This window comes from Limulus polyphemus, unplaced genomic scaffold (genome assembly GCF_000517525.1).
Source record: "Limulus polyphemus unplaced genomic scaffold, Limulus_polyphemus-2.1.2 Scaffold2256, whole genome shotgun sequence".
Classification (NCBI taxonomy): Eukaryota; Metazoa; Arthropoda; class Merostomata; order Xiphosura; family Limulidae; genus Limulus; species Limulus polyphemus.
In genome coordinates, this window is record NW_013667866.1 from 156,967 (window position 1) to 176,954 (window position 19,988).

Consider the following 19,988-nt stretch of genomic DNA (forward strand, 5'->3'; position numbering starts at 1 on the left):
GTTGATTTTTTCTGAAGACTTTCGAAACGTCGTCCCCTACTGTTATAGGTTTCTACAACAGGCAGTTGCTGTCCCTTTGAAACTTAGATCCATTATGAATACTCTGCCTAAACAACCTATCAAAGATTAAATTAACAATGTTAAATCATCATTAAACTATTATTAGAATAGGGCATAACACAAACAGTCTTTATCGAGATTAAACTGTCACTGTCCTGGAGACAGCAACAAATTTAGCATACAAATATAACGTAAGCAACAGTCTAAACTCAAAGTGAAACAGTGCAACCAACATTTAGAAAATCAATAGCAATATAACCCAGCATCAAAAATATTTTGAGAAATAAGTATAATAACTTATGGTGGAACTTAAGTAAATTTATGCACTTTTGTTACATATGAAACTGGAAAAAAAAAACAGACCTTTCTTTCCTATAACAAATGTAAATAAACCTCCTCTGAGGTATTTTTCAATGTATTCTCACTCACCTTTACTGATACCGCTCAAGTTTTGGGGCGTTAAGACAACATAGCGTTGCTATGCTGTCACCTCATTTCTCTGCTTGTAAAATCACTGCAGGGGGAGAAAAGTTTAAAACCATGCTGATACAAATAATAGTACAAAATATTCAATAATTTTTGGAATATTTAATAACAAATGAAGATTGCTTCTTGCCTAATATAACTATTATAATAAAAAACTTCAAATCCGTTTTCTTCTTTATTCGCATATGTTTTCATTATATTAACAAACATCTTCATTTTGTAAACAAAATAAATTGCTTTAAATTTCCCTTAGACCACGGTGATTAAGAAAAAATTAATTTATTTCTTGATTCAAAGGCGTCAAAAGAGAATTCTAGGGATTACTTTTAAGAAATATTGATCATATGTTTCTTATTCCTTTGTATTTTGTTTCAGATTTTTACTACGCTCCAGCTGAATTTGTTTGACATTCTCATAATCTTTATAAGAAAAATTATTGAGAGAGAGAGTGAAAGTAATATAATTCTAAAACCTATATTAATATTTGAATTGGATAAAAAAAAAGTAAACCCAAAATGAAACGTTTACACAATGTGTTACATTCATCCAGTTCAGTAGCGACTACGTGTAAAATAAAAAGTAGATCCGCGACATGAGAAACAGGAGATTGAAATGTCAATGTGTGTTAGGTAGAAGAATTTTCGTTCAAAACTACACAAGAGCTATCTTAACTGTTACTCTTAAAGTGTGGTATTCTCAGGTGAACTGATTTCCTTGTAAGTAATAAAACGAAGTGTTATTCTCAGGTGAACTGATTTCCTTATAAGTAATAAAACGAAACAAGTTCTACGGTTTTCTGGACCATGTGTTTATGGCAAAACTGAATATAATTTGTGTAAATGAAAAATAAATAAATCCCTAAATTAATAAAGATCGTGAAAAACATACGATATGGCCGAACATCACACTTTTCTCCTCATCTTTGTTTCAGCAAGCCGACAGTTAAAATTAAATTTTAAAACCAATAACTGTTAAACTCGTGCCATGGTAAAGAAGCACTTTGACTTTCCTTTGTTCCTAAGAAATATTACACGCCGCATAGCTGACACAATCCTTTAACAATGTAGTACAATTAACCATAGGAAAACATCTCTTCAATTGATATTGAAAACCACAGTAACATATTATAATACAAGACGAAATAGAATGAATATATTTTGTATATAATTTAAAAATTCATACAAAGTAGGATTGTTCAATCTTCGAGCACCCCAGATTAATAATTATTTCTTCAGAAATAATTATTTTTAAATCTAAATAACTGCCAGGGAAAACGAAACAAAATGAGACAAGCAGAGAGAGAGAGAGGGAGAGTGGGGAACCAAGGATAGCAGTTACGGTCGGTGGGAACTGAGGATTGCAAATACAGAGATCGGAACTATAGTTGCTGACAGGCGGAGATAGAGATGGACAATTAAGACAAGCGCGGTAGTAAAGTGAGTGAATTGTTGTGAATTATTGCGTATGTTTAAGTTAAAATAACTGTGGAAATTAAGTGTATTGCAAAGTTGTATTGAGGAAGAATAAACTAGTTTTGTTTAAGAGAAAAACTTGTATCGCAGGAAAATTATTTTGCAATACACTTAATTTCCACAGTCACTTTAACTTAAACACACGTTAGAATTCACAACGACTCACGCACTTTAGTTACGGCTTGACTCGATTATCTCTCTCTATATCTCTCTGTCTGCAATTCAATTATTGCCGTCACTTTATTTGCCGGCTTATATACTAAAATAGAGGGCGCGTAGAAAAGACTAGAGTTGCCAGGAACAGATATGATCCATCTAGAAACCCATGACGTGTTACCAGCGTCACGTGACTACCGCTGTCGTAACAAAGGTGTTGTTTGTTTGTTTTTGGAATTTCGCACAAATCTAATAGAGGGCTATCTGCTCTAGCTGTCTCTAACTTAGAAGTGAAAGACTAGAGGGAAGATAGCTAGTCAATATCACCTACTCCTGAGCTACTCTTTTATCAACGAAAAATGGGATTGACTGTCACATTATAACGCCCCCATAGTTGAAAGAGCGACCATGGTCGGTGACGGGATTCAAACTCATGACCTGCACAATGTGAGTCGAATATCGTAACCACCAGACCGAAATGAAAGAGAAGGGCAATTTTCTTGGAAGAATAAAATTTAAATGAACAGCATTAAAAAATTAAGATTTACATTTATGTGATAGTTATTTATAAACTACGCAGTTTAAACTTACCTCCGGTTGCTTAGAAGTAAAACAGAGGTATTTTATAATGCTAAACATTTGGTTTTGATACATGTGGTGGCAAAGTACAGATAACTCATAGTGTAGCTTTGTGCTTAACAATTTAAACTTTAGGTAAAGTACATTTCAAAAATACTGTTTTTAGCTCATTAATCTTTATTTCATTTTACGAAATTAAACAATATAAAAAACAAAATATTTAAGTGGAAAGTGTGTGATACACATACTCTCTATAATACCAAACAGATTGACAGAAGTTGAAGGACTTTTTTTCCCAATGTTTGATAAATTGCCATAAGACATCAATAAAGTAGCCGACACTATCTTTTGTGACTAGGTTATTCACTACTTTGCCAGATATTTAACAGAATAATCAGATTTTTATACAACCTCTTATATTGGTGGTATTGTATACATTACAGGTATAGTTATTTTAGGGCAAAACCACATTGAACTATCGGCTGTGTCTACCGCCAGGAATCGAACCCCGGATTTTATCATCGTAAATGCGTAGACTTACCACTGTCTCACCGTGGACGTATGTATTACAGTGAATTGTATTTGTACAACAATGTTATGAAGTGAGTTAGGTTATCTAAGCTCTTTCCACCGCGAAGAATCGAACCCCAGATTTTAGTATTGTAAATCCTTAAGCTTATCGCCGACCCACGGGTGGGGTGAAAAGCATCTTTAAGAGAAAATTAGCATCACTTTCTAGTTTCATTAACCAATAAGAATTTTAAATAATATACTGGATGATATATGTTTTGTCAACTTTTATTGAGTAACATTCATGAAAAAAAAAAAGATTATATGCGTAGTAAAAATAAACTTCCTTGGAATTACGTAATCTTCAAAATTATTTCATAAAGTAAATAACTGTGTCATTGTTATTGTTTTAAAATTTAAAATTTTTGTCCTGTGCTTTACACTGCATACTTTGCGCGGTATCGAGACAAAATACTTATGGTGCGAAGTGTAGCCTAATCTTAGTTCGAGCTATAATTGTATGATGTAAATAATCATTTTTAAATGTTATTTTCTTCATACCTTCTTCTTTAGCAAACCATCTCATCATCATCAAGTTCAAAAATAAATCGAAAAACCTTTGATTTGTGGTAAGTACCTAATTAATAATAATAATGAAAACTTTTGTGCGTATATTATATTCCGTCAAAGTTCGAGCCAAGTTCATGAGTGCTAGCCTGTTATTACTATTACCATTTCACTATAACTATTACTAGTATTAGTATTACTAACTTACCAAAGTACTAGTTCCAGTCATAAGACTTTTAATTTATATCTTATGACTTAGCTGTTTTAGTGTTTCATTTTTTAATTAATTTACACTTTTTAGTTAAAATTGAACATTAAAATTCTTATGGCTTATTATTTTGTTATTTTTACCTGAAAGCTGAAGTTAGATTAAAACTTGAAAAACATAAAAAGAGTCGCAAATCTCAGTTCTTGAAATCTTTCATTTTTACTTTAAGGGTAAATTGTTATGTTGTTTGAAAAACATTGGTTTAATGTATACAAAAGTGAATTCCACTGTTTGGTATTTGAGTGTAAATCATAATAAAACTTGTGTATGCAACATATTCGAAAGTGCTCGAGTTTTGGGTCTTATTTTAAGTTTATTAGTTATGGTAACATCTTTAAGGTGATAAGATCTGAGTTTTACATAACACAATGTTTATTACAAAAGGACAAAAAAGTTTCCATGAATAGGCTTTCTTATTTTATTGCCACTCTTAAAGATTAGACACAACTGTTTGTAATGATATGTATAAACTTAAAAATATTTTATAATAAATTCCTCTTTCAGATTTATTAATTTTATGTTGATGTTCTTGCTCAAGTAAAAGTAATACTTTCTTACTGCTGAGGCAATACAGAACCAAGGGACATCTTACATTCATTGGAGGTGAGAGGTGATTATAAAGAAAACTTTATGTTTGAAATAACTGTATATTAAAAATAACATTTTCTAGGGTAACTAAACTTTCATAGAGGCCTAGTAAGAATCAGAAGTTTTATTTATGAAAGATTGTACATGGTGTAAGGTATTTCAAAAACAAACAAAAGGTGTTCAGTATTTTCCCAGCATATTTAATTAGTGTATGAGGCCTCTACCCCAAGTCAGACATGACATTTCATAGATTTCATTGTTTTGACCTTATTTAGTATAATCTTATGCAATATGAAAAAGTTTATAAGAATATAAAATCATGAATTAAAAATATTGTCCACAATTTTAAGAAATGCCTTCTATCCATCCCCCTAAAAAAATTAAAATGCTAAGTTAAACTAGCTGGCTTAAAATACACCAACACTACACAAGAACAAAAAATTACATTGAGGTGTACAATAGCTTCTGATAGAGTAGGTAACCTCCTCTCACATATAATTTTCTCAATTCAGTGCTGCCCTCTGTATGCAAGCACTTTTTGTTTACCACTAGTTTGGAGGCTCCCACCTAAATTCACGTGTTTCCATATGATATTGCTGCAATGTTGCATGCAAATTAGCATGCAATTTGGCACTCTCTTTTTTTTTTTTCTTGCTCGTGAGTATCACTGACAGAGGCATTTTTTTCTTGTAACAGTATCTTCACATCAAATCCATTGCTGTGGAAACTTTATTTTGAAATGTAATTTTCAAAATGGTTCTGCACCAGCGATTTTGTGGGCATTTTGTTTACCACATTATGAATTCTCAAGTTAATGTAACTTCCACTTTGTCTGGTGTGGAACAGCAAGATGTTACTTATGCTGGACAAATGACTATAAGCAATGGGTTCCTCTTTGTTTGTCGAAAGGTGATGGCTATTGTGTGATGGATGTTGGTTCCCAGTGGTTGAGTTTTGGGTTGTAGTTGACTTACCGATGGTATGATACTTATACTACCCCCCACATGGATGTTGGTTCCCGGTGGTTGAGTTTTGGATTGTAGTTGACTTAGCGATGATATGATACTTATCCTACCCCCCACATGGATGTTGGTTCCCAGTGGTTGAGTTTTGGATTGTAATTGACTTACCGATGATATGATACTTATCCTACCCCCATGTGGATGCTGGTTCCCAGCAGTCGATTTTTGAATGCAGTTGACTTGCCATGTATGGTCCTTGTGCCCTAGCCACTCTACACCTTGGAGCACTTCCTTCTTTTACTCACATTGGGATGTGCTCCTCTCATTTGTCCACCTAGATCAGTCTCACCTTTTCCACATCTGGGCTAAGAGTATATCTGGTTCAGAAGCATTACAATCTCTCATGTATTGTCCTGTTATTAGAGGGTTCCCTCTTGGGGGTGTCCATTGGATGCTTCTATTTTCTCCCTTGCGCTGGTCCCTCCACCAGTTCAGTGAGGGATTCTAGCTATGTATGTGAGTGGAAGTAAGGTACCTTGTCAGAAGTTATAATTTTCCTATACTGAAAGTATTCAATATACTTGTAAGAACACAAATACTCATATATATATATATATGCACACACACATAATAGTACTTACAGAACTTTTAGAAGTTGAGCATTTTCAAATAGCTAGAACGAAACTTCATACGTAATATTGTTATATATTGGTAACTAGACATTATAAGAAAAATCACATGATCCCATCTTTAAATCTTACTCTCACATTCAGGAAAGTTTGGACTTAAAATTCTAATGTAGTTTCAAACTTTTTCTATTTTTTTAAAAGCTAGAATTCAGCAGTAAAGTATTAGTTATCAATCTATCCCAGTTTTCCCTGAAGAAGAAAGGTCCACCTTTCATAAGCGCTTGGGTTATAGGGTTTTTATCATCAATTATCAATGTAGATATTCTTGCTCTTTACAATGTATGTCAATTCTACTACAAACATGAGCGTGAAAGCAGTAAAAAAACTATTTTTTGTTGAAAATTACATACATTGTTATTGTTCATTCAAGTTATTTTGAGATCTAACTAAAGTGAATGATAAGAATCAAAATATTAAGAGATTGAGATTGCAACTCGTAAAAAAGCAACTTGGTAGTGAATTTATTTCTAAGGTTCCTCAAACTTTACATAATCTGTGGGCTTGTATGTACGTGTGTGTGTATATATATATATAATGTATATAATGATGATACTTGATTACTATTATTGGGTTTTGAATTGTAACATATAGCTCTTATCTGTCTACTTGTTAATTTCAAACTACACATTGCTTTATACTACATACAGGTGTTATGCATACAGTTGTCACTTTTTTTTAATGTTCTCTCATTATGACAAATAAATTGAACTGTGCTAATTTTGTCATGTTTTTAATTTCATGCTAACTCTAAACAACATATCAATTTATAAAGGCAGATCTAGAGAATATATAATTATTACGTATTTATTTATTTGAACTTTAATTAACTTGTATAAATTTCAATTTTTCAGGTTGTTCTAAAGAAGTACTGACATATTCTGAGATATATAATACTTCAAAAAGCTTTAAAATGAGAGTGTGTGCTGCAAGTTCATGTAAGAGCATCTCCGAATTAAGTTCAGGGTTAACTTTTCATCCTTTGCCCAAAGATGAATTTTTAAGGGATCAATGGATTGACTTGCTTGGCATAGATGATTCTAAGATAACTGACCAAACTAGAGTGTGTTCTTTACATTTTAAGCCAAAAGATTTTGTAAATTTCAAGAGAAACTTAAAGACTGGCTCGATACCATCACTTTATCTCTCTAAGGAAAAGTCTGTTCCTATAGTTGATGATATTGCTAAAAATAATGACAACAGTAATGAATTTGATGGTGAGGAGGAAAAGAAAGAAGAAAGTCTATCTGCAACTGATAAAGACTCAGCCAAGGATGGCTCACAGATTGTTACCTTACAAGTAAAAGAAGAGGAGGTAATATTTTCTGTTTCTCGATATTTTATAACAAAGTACATAAAAGCTAATGTAAGATTTACCTTTATGTTGGTTCTTCTTGTACATTATCTTACCAGTAACATAACATTTAAGGACAAAAATGGACCTGTTGGTCCGTCTAGGCTGTCCCATCCACTAAACTATTGAAAAAAAAACCACAAAACTCAGAACCAACCCTTAACATTCAAATATTTATCAAGCCTTCATTTAAATGAAATTTATATTTGTGTCCACTAGTCCTACTATTCTCACTGTTTAGTATGTATAAAAATGAGGCATCAAAACTTTCAATTTCCTTAACAATCTTAAACACCTCAATTAGATCCCCTCAAACTCTCCTTTCTTCTTTCTTCAAGAGAAAAGAATTTGAGATCTTAATGTGTTCTTATATGACAACCTTTTCATCCCTGGTATCATCCTAGTAACCCAACCCTCCTCTGAAACCTTTCCAACAATTCAATGTCTGTCTTAATTTAAGAAGCCCAAGACTGAACATAATACTCCAAATGTAGGCTAATCAGTGATTTATACATTGAAATTATAATTTCTTTAGACTTCTGTAGATACAACCTAAAATCCTATTTGTTTTACCACTTGCAACAGTACATTGTTTGAATAACTTAAGGAGACGATCAACCAGAACACCAAGATTCTTTTCCTTGAAAACAATGTTAAGGTTATTCCCATCAAAATTATAATTCAAGTTCTGATAACCCACATGCATTACCTTGCATTTATTATAATTAAAAGGCATCTGCCATTTATTCACCTGACTCACCAAGTGAGCTAAATCCTTTTGTAAAACAGCAGGATTTTTTTTACCTTACAGTCAGCAATACAAATTACCTTAATATTGTAAATAAATATAAGTAATTATTTCAGCTCTCTTAGAAATTTTTTAAATATTAGTTTGAAGCTGCCTTTTACATTATTAAAACCACAGTATTATTAAGTACTACAATATTAAAAGCATCCTTTTAAGGTAATAAATTTGATTTAAAGCAGTTGACCTTCTAAAAAAACTGACTATGAAAGGGAGAAGAGGTATTGTTGTTCCTTGATATTTTGTAAAAGATTAAATATCAACAATCTCCTTTCTGCTATGGAACTTAATACATAAAGAGTTGTTTCAAGTTATTTGTAAATTTCGAAAAGATCACCAAAGTTTTTGTTTTTTGTTTTGTTTTTTCAGTGATATTTTGAGCCATTTGTTACCTCCTTCCCCCCTCCAATTCTTGAAAGCTGAATAAATATTGTGTTATCAATGGTACTGACATTAAAATAGTTAGAGCCGTAAAAATGTATTCATCAACAATGATTTAAAAAAAGAAAAGAATGAAAGTTATAAAAACAACTCAACTGAAATGGTCTGTTTTGTTCACATTCCTCATAATTTGTTATTGTGGGGAAAAAATTAGATGAAGTTAAGGGGAATGTGAACAAAACAAAGTTATTGTGGGGAAAAAATCTGCAGTTAACTTGTTTTTATAACAATTTTTAGGTCTGCAGTTTTATAATATTTATGGGCTTTTGGCATTTAAATAATGAAAATTTTTTTAAAAAACTCTGAAATTTAGAATGATATTGGAAGAGCAGGAGACCAAATATATAACTGAATAATTTAAATACAGTGTGTGAAAACAATGGAAAGAATGATTAAATTGAAAACTGAGATATTTATTTAGGTGTCAAAAAGAGTGTAATCAACATTTAAAAGAAATTTTCTGAAGCAATAAAGAAAATATTGAGTCTTTGCATAAGGACCATACAATAAATTATGCATGAGTATAAGTAGCACATTGGGCAGAACTTGTGGTTGATTGAAGTTGATTTAGTAGTTCACTAAGCAACATCATAATGGTGGTTCATTGTCTACAACTAAGAAGTTACTTACTAAAATAATAAATTTAGAGCTATTCTTTCTATTTTTGAGCATAATGTTGTTTTCTTTTTAATTTTGCTGGCCAACACAATTTTTTAAAAGGGTAATATGATCCCTGTTTTATTTTATACTGTTTATTGTGTAAGAAGTGGTGTGTTTTATTTGTTAAATGGTACTAACCAAGGTACCCTAATGTTGAAAACTTTGTAAATACCCATCTCACATGTAAAAAAGTTGAATATAATTCAAATTACACATAGTGTAAAGCAGAAAAGTGTTGACAGTGTGTTACTGATTATTAACTATACTTTTATCATGATAACTTACAGTAGAAAATATATTTTTAAAAATTTAAGTCTTGAGTTCCTAAAAACTAAATGTACTGTATTTATAATATAAAGTGTTCTATGTAAATTAAATTATGTATTTTCTGGGTTTGAAGAGAAACAGTATATCAGATTGAGTGAAACTAGGAGGAAATAAACAGTTTATTGTTTCTGTTATTTCTCATGACCTAATTGACTTCCACATGGGACTTCATGACTCAGAAAGTTGACCTTTGGCTTGCACTTTCCTAAGGCTTTTTTCCATGAACTGTTTCCGGCTCCCAATTTTTAAAACTTCTTTTCTTGTCAAGTGTTTTCCCATCTCTTATGTTTGATTATTTGGAGGCTTGGACTTCTCTGTTGACATAAACAACCTTATTTTTACTTTGTCATTTGGTTATTTTCTTGCATCCTCCCTACACTATGGATTAAACTTTCTACTCCTATTAGCTTAATTTCTAGGTATAGGAAAAATATTGCAGTGAGGATTGTTAGAGTTATCACTTGTTTTTCAAAATCATGTCTGTTCAGATGTGACTTTATCACTGTTTTTTCTTTCTTTAAAATTGAAATCTTTCAGCTTCCATTATTGCAGAATTATATACATGTGTGTGCATGTATGTATTAAGAAATATGGTTTGTGTTTGTCTTTTCCATCATGTTTTGATTAGAGTCCTTTTATAGGCTTTAGTTAGTTAGGACTAACATGCAGGATTTTCTCTAGGGTCCCATAGGTAGAATTTAATAAATAAAAAAAAAACAGAATTAAAAGCACTTCAGTGTCAGTGAAAAACTTTATTAACAATGTATACTACATTGTTTACCTTCTGCAAGTGGAAAAGGGCATGTTAATATTCACTGAAAAACTTTATTTACAAATTACACTGCATGTTGTTCCTCTATGAGTGCAAAGCAGTTTTCATGATAAGATTAAGTATACTTTTCTTCATCTGAATATTTCCAAATATGACTTGCATAACCCCTAAAACCTTCTAAATAAATATATATATATTTTTTCAGAAGAACATTATTTATTATGTGTTATTTTCTTTATCCTAACCCTATATAAGGTTGGTTGATATGACCAACCTTATAACCACCATAAAAAATTAGGAAATAATTATAGATTTAATTTCACCTATATGACTGCAAATTGTACAGAAAACCACAATTGTTTATCCTAAGTTACTTAAAGCTTTTAACAGTATACATCTATTTATACTTAAATCTTATTGTTTTATTGCCCTTTTAACCATGTCAGATTATTATTCGTGGCATATAACTTGCAAATCACACAGTGAATGTGCAGCTTACATTACAGTATCGAATTACATAATGCACAGTCTACTTGCGAATGTACCTCATAATATTATTATTATTTTAAATTTTATTATTTATTTTACTTTAGCTAACCTAAGAATTTTTAAATTTTTACACTTTAGTTACTTTTATAATAATAAATAAAGAATACACATGAAAAACAAGAAATGAAGTACTTCACTGGGTCTTTTTTCTATACTAATTGTACTGCTGCATTAAATAATTTCTATTTAATTAAACAATTCACCAAAGAACACAGAATAATAACAAAAAGGAAACAATGTTTCATAACTATCATAATTTTTCTGGCTTTTTAACTGTGCGACAAAACCTATTAAAAATTCAGCTAAGCTCGTTGATGTGTTTCCCATAGGAATAAAGTTTGAACAGGAAGGAAAATAGACAATTCTTTGTACAGACAAGAATGTGATGTAATATGTCATTTGCTAGAGAAAACGGGCTTTCTATTGGTTATAAATAATATAGTCTTAAATGTCAGAGAGGACTATTGGTAAGTTCTGAAAGAGAGGATGTGACAGATGGGCATGGCAAAAGGAGTCTGATTTTCTATTTTATTGCTCCATAACAAAATAAGATTGTAGGTTATGTAAATTATGCTTTGCCTGAATGATGAAAACATTATAATGAGTAATTTAAATTAAATTTTGTACTTCTTGGAGGGTGGTAAAAAAATTAGAGAAGAGTGAAGACATAGATAACAAATGTCACAGTTCTCATACAAGAGGAGATTGTTAAATATTTCCTTATAAAGTTAAGATCTTAAACTTAAATAATACTAAACTTTGATTTATTATCTATATTCAGATGCTAAGTTCATTTATATACTTTGATAATAAAATAGTTTGATTAAATTTTGAATATAACTCTGTGAAAGGTTGTGACATGTGCTCTTTGACTTACCTGAGGTGAAAGGGTTAATCTTGTAGTACTTTCACATGGTGGCTTTATTTTCATACATTTTATTGTCATCGATGAAACCTGTTAGAAGTTGATTGTGGACAGTTGTGTGCAAACTGTATGCTGTTTAGTTTATTATGGTACAAAATTTGAAGCAAAGTACTTTTGCTTGCCTTGCATATGGGGCATTTTGCTTATTCAGTACCCGGGGGGTCAAATCTCATGCGTCCCAACAAATTCATGGGCAGATGGGACCTAGAAGCTCGGGATAACTAGAGTCCTGACGTGGTGTGTTTTTTTCTCTGAGATACTTTGGGTAAAGTTTCTCTGTTTATTGATAATTTATTAAAGGTTTGAAAAGTTAATTCCTTTGATTAACTCATTTTCTTCAGGATTCCCAACTTTTTCTCTCTTTCTTTCAAGATCTCTATTGTTAAACTATTGGTTAATTCTTTTTAGGTTATCAGGTAATTGCAAAGTAGCCTCAAATTTAAAGAGTGAATAAGTTGGGTTAGCATATAACATCTGGGAAACTGATGTGGTATAGCAAAATGTCTGAGTTTATAACTTCCATTTAAGCTTCATATGGATATTCTTGTTTGTTAGTGGACACTTGTTTTAGGCTGGTTCAAAATGAAGTATTTTTCCCATCTTATACATCTCATGGCACTGTTTTTCTCACCATTGTTGCACTGTATTGGGTATGTATTTTTTTTCCACTTTCAGAGTTACTGCTTGAGATAGTTAGGTAGTTTTATTATGTAATTGTGAAACTTTTCTGGGAGAAGATGAAGAAGGGCAAACTTGTAAAGTACACAAAGAAAGAGAATAAAATTATTTTTTCTGCAACTGTAGCCACATTTGTAGGGGTTGACATCAGTGTCCATGTGAATTTTGGATCTCTTAAAATGAATTTGCATTTCAACAGCTCAAACATCTTTGTTGGAAGACATTTCTTCATATGTATTTTTGCAGTATAACTGGGATATGGTTCTTTTTCTTAGGAAATCTGAGGAATTTGGATACTTATGTTCTTACATTTATATTTTAAGTTTTCCTTTGTACAAATGATCCAGTAGTAGATCCTTAGGAATCTTTTAGAATTTAATCATAACGGAAAAGTGATTTTAACTTTTCCAGTCTTATAATGAAGATTTATGATTTCCTTTTAACATTAAATATTCAATATTGTGGGGAAAAATATTTATGTTTAAACATAATCAGGACCTTCAGTTTGTGCTTCAAGACAAATATTCTTTTGATGCAGATGATGTGGAATTATGTGAAGAGCTTCTTTTAATCCTTGAATTATCAGGAAAAAAAAATGTTAGAGTTGTATCCAAATATATACATATTTCTAAGGAGATTCCTATCCTTTCCCGTGATTGTCACATCTACTGAAAGAAGCTTATTAGAATTAAATGGAAATATTTACACTATATGCCTAGAGAATTTTGCAAGACTTTATTTGTGCAGTGAAAATTACATTTTGTTTACTGTTGTATAAAGCTAAGTGGTTAGTGGTATTTGCTAATCAATTAATCTACAGGTCCGGTAATTAGTTAGAACAGTTTTGCTAAAACAATGGTACTCATTTCTCCCTTATGAGCAAAAAAAAAAAAGTTAATTATCCAAAAGTTGGCAGAGGGTGATGCCAGCCAGTTGTCTTCTCTCTAGTCAGCTGTACAAAATTAGTAACACAGGGCATATATCTTTACTAGTTTGTTGGTAATGGGGAATTAAACCTCAAACCCTTGAATCACAAACTTGAAGTAAAAAAAACAAAAACTTATAACTCCAAAATAGGATTTTGATATCTGCAGTGGGCAGAACACAGATGAACCATTATGTAGCTGTGTGCTTAAAATTTTGATTACTTATCTAGTTGGAATGATTGGAAACCTTAATTTTGATTAGATGGTTATTTTTGTGACATTAATCAATTTAGTCATAATTTTGATTTATTGATTAATTTGATACTCATTGATGTAATTGTTGCTCATAGATAATCAAATATTTTGATTAATTCATTAAATTTTCCAGCTTTACTATTGTATGATTACAGTTAGTTATTTTTTACTTGACATTGAAGAGTAATGTGAATATGTTATTAAAAATTACCAGTTCTTCAGGTTACATTGGGAGTCTCGTGTAATTTAGCATTGGTCTTTATTTTTAGAAAGTGTGAGAGAAGATTAAATTTAATTAAAGAATAATTAAATATTTCATTTAGCATAGTAGAACCTCTGAGCTTTTTTCATTCATTTTGCATAGAAACCAGTTAGAAGAGCATCACGAAAGGCAGCTCTTCTTGCAGCTGAAAAAATCCAACGAACTGTAAAGGAGTATGGACTTGTTGAAGGAGTAAGGAGCCAGTCACCAGAACCCAGAAGAGATTCCTCCATTTCAATGAGAATGAAGCTCTCTCAAGAATTTCACATGGCACTGCTTAAAAATGGTGCACCTAAAGTAGCACAGAAAAGCTCATCTGGTAAGAGTAGTATTAGAGTAGGGTACTCGTATACAGGACAAAATGAGCTTTATATGGAGTGCTTTGAAGAGGTGCTTTCTCCTGTACAAGTTGCTGCCTATCATCAAGCACAGCAAGAATATGATAAGGTAATGAAGTACATTTTATCTCGGAGGGCTTCCAAAAGTGAGAAAGTAAGAATTATATACACATCCCATGATGGGGAAGTGCTAAATACTGTAGGAGATTCAGAAATTCGACTAACAAACCCATCAACAAATACAGGAAACATTTGCCAGAAGAATATTACTGTTATTTCAGATACTGCTGCAGAAAGGTCTGATCCTGTACAAATGAAACTACAGGTGAGCTTATTTAACTAGAAAACAGTCTCAAAAGGCAGGTTAGCATACCATATTGTTTAGAGTCTTCATCAGTGTTTGTTAAGAAGGATAAAGGTGTGTGATTATCATTAAACTTCTTGTGAAAGAAAATTAGCTATATAGGTAAGAAGTGAACTGAGTAAATTATGTAACTAATTTTATATACTAATCTAACTAGCATTAAGGTTATAAAACACAATCCTATTGTTTTGATGTGTTCTATTGGTTAATTTAATAAAAATAATTCCAAATCTAGTCCACATAATGCTAAAGAATTAATTGAATTAAATTTGCTATAGGCTAAATTTATTTTGATGCAAGTTGTAGACCTATATTTTCAAACAAACTTTTGAACTTTAATTCTGTAGACCTAATATGCTAATAACATTTAACAGAAAGTTCCTTGATTGATAACAAATGTTGACTAATTTATTGATTAGCTTACAGGAGCCAAACTCTTACAAAGTACCTTTACTCGATCAACCTCCTTTACCATTTGCACACGGAACACTGAATTCTTATTCACTGAAATAAGTCATATTTATAATTGATATACCCATATCTAAATATTAGTCAACATTTCTCAATTTTAATGTTGTGCCTTCTATCTAGTGTTTAAATTAAAGCATTGAAAGTTAACTTACAACACTGATCAGAATGCAGTCATTCATCAGTTGGGTATCTTCACTGTTATTCTTCTTTTTTGACCATAATCATAAAAAACATTCTTAGCTTTGCACATATTTTGTGGATTCAAATAGGTGTAATTCATATTCCAAATTTGACCCTGCACAACATCAGAGTTGCAAATAATGGCCATTGGTAGAGAATTTTGTAGAAATGTTTCTCTAATGTATTTTAAATTACTTAATTTAACATTTGGTAAACATCAAACAAATGTGGCAAGTATATGAAAAAATACCGAAGCTGGTGTCCATTAGATGACAGTATGCTATAATAATTTGTTATACCATTAAAATAATTTCATACACACACACACACACACAGATAAACTTGACATAGTGAAGTGGTTATAAAACATTTCTATAAATTATAACTAAAATTCACTCGTTCAGTAACTTGTGTGCTTCCACGTAACCAAGTAGTACTTTAAGTAACACTTCACTGACTTCAAGTTTCATGGCATAAGCTATGTTTGGATGAGAGAAATCTCCTGACCCACCCCCATGGTACCCAAGTAACAATATGTGCTATAATTACTACATCTCTGTATAGATATAATCAAAGTTTTCTATATTTTAAGTAACACTTCACTGACTTCAAGTTTCATGGCATAAGCTATGTTTGGATGAGAGAAATCTCCTGACCCACCCCCATGGTACCCAAGTAACAATATGTGCTATAATTACTACATCTCTGTATAGATATAATCTATATTTTAGATATAATAAAGGTACTGTTTAAAACTATATCACCTTTGATTCCATCATCATTTGAAACAAGTATCAAATGACTGATTATTTGTATACTAATCTTGCCCAACCCATCAAAAAATCACAGTTTGGAGTTTTGTAACCTCACCTCTGACCTTGCAGAATTTATTTTTCTAATTATGTTACATATCCTAAAAATTATGGTTGTTGTATTTTCTTCAATTCACAATCCTTACTAAATACATAATGATGAAGCACCTAAAACAAATAGACCTAAGGATTATGATAGAAATTCTATCACAAAGTTTAAACCTAAAAATTTATTTCAGGTACCATCATAAGTTAAGAATAATGTCAGTACATTTGGGAGAATGAAAGAAAAAGGATGTTTTATCCAAGTAATAACAAAACTGAAATACTTCACAAAAATCTAATAAAAACATGATTTATGGTCACTAACCTCTAACTTAGATATTTTAAAAAAAATTTTAAGGAATTCGAAATGTCCACATCAAGCTAGTTATGTGCATAAACTAAAACGTAAAGCAATCTTTAAAAAGTGGAATTCAAGCCAGGTCACGTGAAAGTTTGAAGTATTATGTACGTGCTTAAGACAACAATATCAGGTCATATTTTTCTTGCTAAGCAACACAGACAAATGGAGTATTACCAAAAGACAACTGAATTTTATATGTATGCGATAAAATTGAGGGAAACACGGTGTGTTCTTAGTCACCAGTTTGAACAATAGTAGTATGTAATGAGATCTAAATTCATAGTGAAATATACAAGAAACCAAACCATTTGGATGTTCCCATGATGCTGAGAATAATATATTTTGTTAGAAGTTGGTCAAATACAAGATGCCATAGAATAGCTGTAACTTTCACAAACTGTAATTAGCAGTAGGTAGATTATTTTTCAGACCACTAATACAATCGGTCAGAGACCTGGACTGGATATTTCATCGTTGACATCTCTACAATATGAATGCCCATGTGAATCAACAGTTCAGATGTGCAACTGCATAATAAATAAACAGGCTTTTTAATGACTGGCCTTTGTGGCTAATGGTATAGGTTTCCGTAATTCATAACTATAGCCCGTCTTCAGTATTGTCAAGAACATGCAGATTGGTTGAATGATATGTAGATGTAAGTTTTGTTTACAGATGAACCAAATTTCATATTGCAGCTAGGTATAAATGTGTACCCATTTATTTTAGAGACTGTCTGAGACCAGATCCTATTCCAATGTAAGGAATGACATGCATATAGTAATGATGACATGCTGATTTCATCGTACTGACCTTTACGTGCTACCACCTGGTGAAATGAATGCTATATAGTGTATATAAAAATGCATTCTTACTACCACTGATTAGATGAATTTGGTCAGAGCTCTTTTTATTATGAATGACAACAAGAACCCTCACTGTGCACAGCTGTATATGGTATGATATAGAAATGCATTCTTACTACCACTGACCAGATGAATTTGGTCAGAGCTCTTTTTATTATGAATGACAACAAGAACCCTCACTGTGCACAGCTGTATATGGTATGATATAGAAATGCATTCTTACTACCACTGACCAGATGAATTTGGTCAGTGGTCTTGGTAGCACATGATCCACTTTTAAGCAGTGTTGACAAATTGCAGGCAATGCTGGTGGAGTATAACTTATTGATCCACTCATTTTAAATTTGCCACACCATTCTAAGCCTTGAATTAGTGTTTAAGGTGATCATACTGCTTATTAACAAATGTTTTCTGATCATTTATTAGGATGAAAAGTCTGTAGAACTAAATAAACATTTGTGGTAATATTTCCATGTTACAGCTAGACTAGAGAAAACTTTAATTATCCCTTATAACAGTAGTTGTTCCTTGTTAGGGTTACACTAGAGAAAACTAATTATCTCTTATAACAGTAGTTGTTACTTGTTATGGTTAGACTAGAGAAAACTTTAATTATTCCTTATAAATATAGTTGTTCCTTGTTAGGGTTAGACTAGAGAAAACTTTAATTATCCCTTATAACAGTAGTTGTTCCTTGTTAGGGTTACACTAGAGAAAACTAGTCATCCCTTATAACAGTAGTTGTTCCTTGTTATGGTTAGACTAGAGAAAACTTTAATTATCCCTTATAACAGTAGCTGTTCCTTGTTAGGGTTACACTAGAGAAAACTTTGATAATCCCTTATAACAGTAGTTGTTCCTTGTTAGGGTTACACTAGAGAAAACTAATTATCCCTTATAACAGTAGTTGTTCCTTGTTAGGGTTACACTAGAGAAAACTAATTATCCCTTATAACAGTAGTTGTTCCTTGTTAGGGTTAGACTAGAGAAAACTTTGATAATCCCTTATAACAGTAGTTGTTCCTTGTTAGGGTTACACTAGAGAAAACTAATTATCCCTTATAACAGTAGTTGTTCCTTGTTAGGGTTAGACTAGAGAAAACTTTAATTATTCCTTATAACAGTAGTTGTCACTTGTTACGGCTAGACTAGAGAAAACTTTGGTTATCCCTTATAGCAGTAGTTGTACTGTATTATGGCTAGACTAGAGAAAACTAATTGTTCCTCATAACAGTAGTTGTTCCATGTTATGGCTAGACTAGAGAAAACTTTGATAATCCCTTATAACATTAGTTCTTCCTTGTTAGGGGTTATACTAGATAAAACTTTGATTATACCTTATAAATGTAGTTGGTTTGAGAACTTTAACTGAAAGCAACTCCTTGTCGAATGACAAAGAGATGACATTTTAGATTCTATACCGAGGCTTTCTTCAAATCAGTGTAGGTACTTGTGTAGTGTCTCATAAAGGTAAGCACAGCCTTGTAGTAAAACTCCAAGCTGTGGAAGTTGAGTGGATGTGGTGATTGGCAGATTCTTTTGTGGCATCGTGTCTTCAGATTGTTGAGGGTGATTGTCTATAGGTGGCTGAACTAGAAGCCATTGTATTTGTTGAGTTCAGGATGGTATAATTTGTTATAGATAGCTTCTTTGACTTTTGTCTAAAATTATGTGTAGATTCCAGTTTTTAAGTTATGTTCAGCCAAGGGCAATTTATTCAGATATGTATCTATTGACTGTCAAATTTGGCCACACAAATATGGTACTTTGTAGAGGAGTTATTTTTGTTTAGATTTGTTCATTGGTTGTTTGAATAGTATTCCTAGTTATGAGTAGACTAGAGAAAAAAACTGATTATTCCTTAATTTTTTTCAATCAGTTTATCTCCACTTTTTGTAATAGTAAAATGTCATGACTGGTTCAAACAGTTTATTGACTTGCAGACTTACTCATCAAAATTATATAAATAATAGATAGCCTTTTAACTTCTTAAACCTAGTTCATATATACATATATAAAAGTCAGTTATCTTTTGGTAATGCTCCATTCTTCTGTATCGCTAAGCAACAAGAAAGACCTAATATTGTTGTCTTAGCTATGTATATAATACTTTGAACATTTATGAGGGCTGGTTTGAATTCCACTTTTTAGATCATTTTATGTTTTAGTTTCTATATGTATTAGGTTGTCAAGAAATTAATATTGCTTTTTTTAGATGAAAAAATCCGAACAACTTGTATATCAGAACAAAACATTTATTAAA

At 31.6% G+C, this 19,988-nt stretch overlaps 2 protein-coding genes across 5 annotated transcripts in view; one reads left to right on the top strand and one right to left on the bottom strand.

Moving 5' to 3' along the window:
* The window catches only part of LOC106466425 (serine/threonine-protein kinase Nek8-like), a 77,470-nt gene extending 76,926 nt beyond the window's left edge, over positions 1-544 (bottom strand). For both annotated transcript variants that reach the window (XR_002612194.1, XM_022394434.1), the window contains exon 1: positions 490-544. The gene's annotated coding sequence lies outside the window, so the exon portion shown is untranslated. The remainder of the gene's footprint in view (positions 1-489) is intronic.
* A 2,698-nt stretch (positions 545-3,242) lies between these two features.
* LOC106466426 overlaps positions 3,243-19,988 on the top strand; it is a 20,286-nt gene continuing 3,540 nt past the window's right edge. The window contains exons 1-5 of one of the 3 annotated variants that reach the window (XM_022394437.1): positions 3,243-3,312; positions 3,837-3,892; positions 4,603-4,701; positions 7,189-7,649; positions 14,391-14,951. In XM_022394437.1, the coding sequence (XP_022250145.1) occupies positions 7,248-7,649; positions 14,391-14,951 (963 nt within the window). In that variant the 5' untranslated portion in view covers positions 3,243-3,312; positions 3,837-3,892; positions 4,603-4,701; positions 7,189-7,247. Of the gene's footprint in view, positions 3,313-3,723; positions 3,893-4,602; positions 4,702-7,188; positions 7,650-14,390; positions 14,952-19,988 lie in introns of those variants that run through there. The other 2 variants (XM_022394435.1, XM_022394436.1) reach the window with 2 other exon arrangements.